This window comes from Octopus sinensis, linkage group LG13, assembly GCF_006345805.1.
Source record: "Octopus sinensis linkage group LG13, ASM634580v1, whole genome shotgun sequence".
Taxonomy (NCBI): Eukaryota; Metazoa; Mollusca; class Cephalopoda; order Octopoda; family Octopodidae; genus Octopus; species Octopus sinensis.
The window spans coordinates 65,018,023-65,025,522 of NC_043009.1; the positions used below are offsets into that span (position 1 = coordinate 65,018,023).

Genomic DNA, 7,500 nt, shown 5'->3' on the forward strand with positions numbered 1-7,500 from the left:
GTAATCTGTATATCATACTTAACGTGAATATAATGCATGAACATCATAACACTGCAGTATTGGCGTTGAGGACGCATAGAGCTAAAAAACACTAGCGAACGATAAATAAGCAGCAAGTGCTAGATCACACAGGCACCCACTCGACGGGCAATCGCAGAGTTTCAGTCCATTAAATTCTTTTCAGAAGGTATTGGTCAACCGGAAGTGTTGTGTCCAAAGTTTCGCTCATTTAGATTCTATCTGGAAGGAATCCCATGAGTTTACAGAATTAAAATCTTAATCACACAACAACACACCCGTCCATTATAAAATAAATAAATAAATGAGTAAATATTTACCTGTCGGCAAGAATGCCAAATCCTAGTGAACCTACAAGGCAGCCAATAAATAGCGCAGAAAAGGCAGTGTTTTTCAACCAGCGTCTTTCACAGACTAAATCAAACTGTACAATAGTTTCCAAAAAACAGACATTAAATAAATATAAATAATTATTGACATCGATCTATCAATATGTATTCGATGTTCATTTTGATGAAATTAGACACAAAAATGCGATTCTTAAATCTGATTTCTGTTGAGCATTGTATAACCGGACAAACTTTTTATTGCTTTGTCAAAATCTCGTGCAACACGCAGAAATGATTTTCATGTGATGTGTGAAGGTCCACAAATATATAATATTTGAACCATTTCTAAGTGGGAGTTTTGTATGACGCATAGTAGTACAATCAATCAATCAATCAATTAATCAACCAATCAATCAATCAATCACTCAATCAATCAATATATCTATCTATCTATCTATCTATCTATCTATCTATCTATCTATCTATCTATCTATCTATCTATCTGTCTGTCTGTCTGTCTGTCTGTCTGTCTGTCTGTGTATCACCGTCTGTCTTTCTGTCTACCTACCTATCTCCCCATCTATCTGGATTCACGTGGACCGGTTTCTGCACTGGCAAAATAAACCTTAGCTTCTTCAGCACGCGTTATCATGATTAGAGATTCCCAACCCATCGTTTTGAAGTCTTTGCTGCAAGGGATTCGTTCCGCGCCGAAATTGTATCGAGATTATTTTACACTGGTGGCTGCTGTGAATTCGACGCGAAACGAATCAGTTGCAGCAAAGATTTCAAAACGATGGGTTGCGAATCTCTAATCATGGTAACGCGTGCTGAAGAAGCTAAGGCTTAATTTGCCAGTGCAGAAACCGGTCCACGTGAGTCCAGATACTTAAATGTATGTTAGTAGATTGTCTTGACCTGATTTTGCCTTCGTTTGATCTCTGTAGTTTTCATCAGTGTATTTTTTAGCGATTTAATAAGAGTCTTGTCTGTTATTTCAAGCAGGTAGACATACTTATTATGTCCTTTGATGAATTTTAATATATATGTATGTATGTATATATATATATATATATATATATATATATATATATATATATATATATATATGTGTGTGTGTGTGTGTGTGTGTGTGTGGTGTGTCGGCGAAGGATACACACAATTACGCACACGACTGTACACATATATAAATACAATACGTTGCGTTTTCGAAACCGAATCGCTAGGTGGCGGAGACAACATCACGACGATGCCACACCGGCTTCACCTAATCGGCTGATTAAGCACCCAATAAACAGCAGCCATCGCGTGATTCGACTTGTTAGAACTTTCGCATTCAACGTACATAAGGGTGGTTTTTGGCGATTGTCTTAGAATGTTGAGAAAGTCGATTAACGTCTCCATTCTCATTCACCACGAGCTGATATCTGATAAAAGACAGACTTGCCACCGTTAATTATTTTTAGTTCTGATTAGTCAACCACAAATTGCTATACCAGTTAAATTGTCGTAAACCTCAGTAGTATGTCCCACCCGCTAGTGTAATTGTCGCTGTTAGCTTTCGTTAAAGGACCAACACGGAAAATAGTATTTGCTGTAAATATGTTTTGTTAACTGTTCACGGGTTTTGTTATTTCTACATATACATGTAATAAATAGGTACACATGTAAAGGCTTTCCGATCAGTTTTCGACATAGTAAGAATTATATTTTCACAGAAAAGGAGAGCAAGTTTGCATGTCTACTGATAATCTTTATTCAATGGTTTAACCAGGGGAAGAAGTGCAGTGACCATAATCCTTTTCATGATTGCGTGTTTGGTGGTCGGAAAGGAAGCGGGGATTGCTGTAGTGTGGATATTATCCTCAAACCATAGGCTTGCTCCGGATACTTGCTACAAATTGCACAGAGAGACTACATGTTGGCGTTGGGAAAGAACGACACATGAATTCTAAACTCAAGAACAAGAACGGATCCTCCCACAGTCTTTGATGCAGTTTTTGTCTACCAAATTTCCCTTACAAGATTTTGATCGACCCGAGGTTCTATGCCCTGTAGTGAATTCGACCCCGAAATTACGTGCGTCCGACCCGAACGTCACAATCATACAACAAAGCCTATAGGGGAAACCCACCTGCCTATTCTCAAGGCCAGTGAGAAGCCAGGTGTATAAGTTTCTGATACTTCGACATAATGTTTTCATTAATCACTGCGAAAGTCTTTACATGGTCATTTGGTTTGCTAGAAATAACGACCAATCCCCTCTAAATCAAATCCTACCATTTTATAACAGAAAAGTCTAAAGAAAAGAAAAGTGGAAGAATATAATGCAATCCAATAATCACTATGGCTGAGAACAATTTTTAAATGATTGTCTGGTCGGATGATCATAGCTAGAATGTTTCCGGTCGTCACCCGACCGTGTCTAAACTAAGCTGGGACAAAATGGTGTGAAGTGAATTTGCTTCAATCAAACTTTACGTAACCTGCCAAAGCGAGAAAACTGGCTCTAAAAATAGTCTTACCTCTGAAACAATGCTTGACATGTCTCTCGTATCGAAACGTCGTCTCTCACAGTTCCGTGGCTTCGTGGAATTCATCGATGACAAGTCATAGGAACTGTCATTCTGTTGTAAATCAATAACAGAACATTCGTCGATTTTGTAATTTAACACCTCCAGGAATTCTTCGGAGGTGATATTTTCAGGGATCAAAGAACTATTGAGTTCAGGTGGAAAGCAAGTGAAAGGAATTTGTACTCCAATGTAAACCATGGACATATATAACATGGCATTAATCATAACAAAAAATAGCATCACGAGAGTCAGGAGCAGCTGGAAGTAGCCATATCCACCGCATTCCTCAAAGACGTCTTCAATATCTAAGTTCTTGGACGAAACTGAAATATGAAATAGGCAACATATATACATATATGCTTACATAGACATTTACATTCATACATAGATACAATATATATGCATATACACATATATATGCACTTATACAAATATATATATAATATACATACATACATATACATACATAAACACACAAACACACACACACACACACACACATACACACACACACAAAGACATATATATATATATATATATATATATAATATATATATATATATATATATATATAATATATATATATATATATATATGTGTGTGTGTGTGTATATATATACTATTGTTTTATCCCATTAATAATGCAGTTTTTTCAATTGCATGAACTAAAAGTCGGAGGGAGACAGGATAAACTACCTGCATCAACTTGCTATAAAAGCAGGTAGTAATTTTACTTGTGCTTATTCTTGGTGCAATTTTGAAGAGTGCAGTTCGGTCTTAGCGGTAATTTTTTGAAAGCTATCATGGAAGTGACAAAGGAGCATATTTGGCATATTTTGCTTTATGTATTCAATAAAGGCAACACCGGAACGGTAAATGCGAGGAATATTAATGCAGTATATGGGGATCGGACGATAAGCGTAAGCCAGTGTCAACGGTGGTTCCAGAAATTCCAGCTGAAAACTACAGCTTAGTGGACTAGCCTCGTCCTGGAAAACCTGTGGAGCTCGATGAAGACGTCCTGCAAACTCTGGTAGAACAAAAACCCACCGGCACCCCAAGCTAAAGAAGGTCTTCACCCACGTAAGGTGTTGTTATCTGTTTGGTGGGATGTGGGAGGTTTAGACCACTTTGAACATTTAAACCCAAACCAAACGATAACAAAGGAGATCCACTGCAAGCAGCTTGAGCGGTTTAAGTCTGCGCTAGAAGAAAAGAGACCATCTTTGGTTTCAAGACGAAAGGTGTTCTTCCATCAGGATAATGCTCAGTCACAAATAGTTCCGTGCGCGAGTTTGTGTGTGTGTGTGTGTGTGTGTGTGTGTGTGTGTGTGTGTGTTTGTGTGTGTGCGAGGGAGAGAGAGAGAGAGAGAGAGAGAGAGAGAGAGAGAGAGAGAGAGAGAGAGAGGAAGAGAGAGGTATAATTCTATTTTTGTACGCCATTACGTATTTTGATTCACACCTCTCTGAAAAATATAGTTTTTGCAGAGACGAACTTTTCGCTTGAGTAGGTTGCGTTTTATGTTGATAGAATTTAGGATAAAATTTACGAGAGGAACTTTCAACCATTCTGTCTCCCATTCCGGACTTTGCTACCACCGGTTTCGGTAATATTAATCATTTTTCGTTATTGTTTTTTCAGATTTATGTGTTTAAAACATGAACATTATTTAATCCACATTCTCGAAAGAGTATTTCTGCAAAAAATGCCATTTAAGAATATGTATATAATTAAGAATTGGAAAAAAAAAAAAGAAAATCAGGACTTGGAGAATGGACCAAAACTGTTCCAAGGTAATAGACAAAACAAAACAAAACAAAAAGTTAGTGTCATCAACTTAATCGCAAATATACACCCAAGAAAATATATCTATGCAAAATGTCAGCAAAATAATAAGTATATTTAGGAAAGTTGTGAAGAAACAAATTCGGTGAGACATCAAACTATAGATATGCCATGTATATATCTACACACACGCGCATGCGTGCGCGTGAGCCGATTCCTAGGAATGTATAAGGTAATGCACAGGAACTTATCTCTGAGTACACAGCTTCTTATAGTAGAAACAGCTGTAAGCTAATGTGAGGTGATTATGTGACTTCTGTTCTCTTATCATATATTTAATTACGCATACTCTCGGGCAAACACATATGCACACACACACACACACACACACACACACACACACACATGTATAAGGTCAGTAGTCTACAAAGATAAACGTGATTACCAAACTTAATTACACTGACGTAAGTATATTTTGCTGTTTGTTGTGTCTAGAGAGGGTCATTATGCTAATATTATTAACACACGCACTGGTTCAATTCCACTTCTTTATTATTAGTCAATTGGTTCAATAATTCATTGTTTGTATAATTTTTATTTCACGAACAATAAAACATCGCAGTTTAGAGATTTTGCTGGTATTTCGCGATTCCAAAATGTTTCGAGTTGGATTTTCTTATGTAAGGTTCTTACTTCATCATGTCTCGTAGTTAGATAAGGTTAAGATGAAATTTTCGCACAGCTACTTATGATGTGACTGACAGCATCAATATTTATTCTAGAGAGCCTGCATCGGCGGTCGAGTTTTGGGGACTTACCTGCGTTCCTATATTTTTTTTATAAATCAGGTATTTTGCTGCATATATCTATGTTTCTTTGCATGTATGCATGTATGTGTTTATGTATGCATGTATATATATAAGAGAACAAAGTGTACGTACGCCACTATATATATATATATAAAATACAAAATGGGACAAGAAAGCAAAACATCCGGACAGCTAGGTGATACAAAAAGGGACAACAAAACATCCAGAGAGAAGATACAAAAAAAAAAAAACACGGACGGGTCATTCGAAGCCTTTTATCTTCAGTCAAGAACCTGATCATATATATTTTCTCTCTCTCGTCGTCCACGATAATCCAGCGTTTGCAATACTTTTTTCGTCTGGCGTTAACAGCCCTTCTTATCTTGTTCTCCTTGTCCTGTCTCTCACTGTTATATATTTATTTTTCCACTGTTTATATATATTTTTTACTGTTTATATGTTTGTACTGTCGTTACCGTCTTGCTTTTTTTTTACCCCCTGCGAAAAGATCTCAGAATTTTAATTGATTTGCTTTTCGCGGGAAGGAAGTTTTCTTCGAAGTATACGTCTCGCTTTTATCCTTCGAAACGTTTTAGAGATGAACCTTAGCGACTGAAGAAGGGGATTTTTCGTTGTGCTTATTGTCCTGTATCTCTCCTTTTTTTGCTTGTCTTGTTCCTTGGTTTGTGTCTATGTTTCGTCTCTCCTATGTGTTCGACGTCTTTTTGGTGTCCTGTACACATATATGCGTGTGTATATGTACATGTAGAGGTAGGTACGTACATATAGTTTATAATATGCATATGTTCTATTTTATTAACATATTATACGACTAAACGCACGCACCCTATTAAGTAAGATTGATCTGTTTATCAAGTTAGCCTTGATATTAAATCTCACGCGACTCTGCATCTTTCTTTCTTTCTCTCCCATTCCCTTTTTCGTCTTTTTTTCCCTCACTTAACTTGTCTCTTCCTCTCTCTCTCATTCTTCATCTCTCTCTCTCCCTTCACCATTCTTCATGGTCTCCTCGCAACATTCCCCTTCTTCTCTCTCTTCCTCTGCTCCTCCTCCCCCATTCCCGTCGTCCATCTGCGACGATACTTCCGTCGTAACTGCTATCCTGTCTTTTCTCGCCCGCCTTCTAAGGCTACTGGTCGACACATTTTCTCTCTCCCGTCGTCCACGATAATCCAGCGTTTGCAATACTTTTTTCGTCTGGCGTTAACAGCCCTTCTTATCTTGTTCTCCTTGTCCTGTCTCTCACTGTTATTATTATTTTTCCACTGTTATATATATATTTTTTACTGTTTATATGTTTGTACTGTCGTTACGTCTTGCTTTTTTTTTACCCCTCTGCGAAAAGATCTCAGAATTTTAATTGATTTGCTTTTCGCGGGAAGGAAGTTTTTCGAAGTATACGTCTCGCTTTTCCTTCGAAACGTTTAGTAGATGAAACCTTAGCGACTGAAGAAGGGGATTTTTCGTTGTGCTTATTGTCCTGTATCTCTCCTTTTTTTGCTTGTCTTGTTCCTTGGTTTGTGTCTATGTGTTTCGTCTCTCTATGTGTGTTCGACGTCTTTTTGGTGTCCTGTACACATATATGCGTGTATATGTACATGTAGAGGTAGGTACGTACATATATGTTTATATATATGCATATGTTCTATTTTATATATATATATATATATATATATATATATAATATATTATATATCTTCAGTCAAAAAGATATATCATTTATCTAAGTCAAGAACCGGATCATATATATATATATATATATATATAATATATATATCTTTATATATAAAAGTGAAGTTGTGTGTCTGTCTCCTACGATTTAGATTCCTAACTACTCCCATATTTTGCGGTGCAGTTTAACCAAAACCGGGTATCTTATAGTCGTGATTCATATCGAGCCCTTCTGAGTATTAGCGCGTCTACGATGAGTCTACGATTTAAAAAAAAACTTACCATTATTT

General features: G+C 36.9%; 1 protein-coding gene across 1 annotated transcript in view; it reads right to left on the minus strand.

Moving 5' to 3' along the window:
- Nucleotides 1-7,500, minus strand: part of LOC115218333 (organic cation transporter protein-like) — a 26,703-nt gene that overhangs the window by 17,543 nt on the left and 1,660 nt on the right. Inside the window, exons 2-3 of the mRNA XM_029788082.2 lie at nucleotides 2,873-3,246; nucleotides 339-442 (exon numbers count right to left, since the gene is read on the minus strand). Coding sequence (XP_029643942.2) covers nucleotides 339-442; nucleotides 2,873-3,246 — 478 coding nt within the window. The remainder of the gene's footprint in view (nucleotides 1-338; nucleotides 443-2,872; nucleotides 3,247-7,500) is intronic.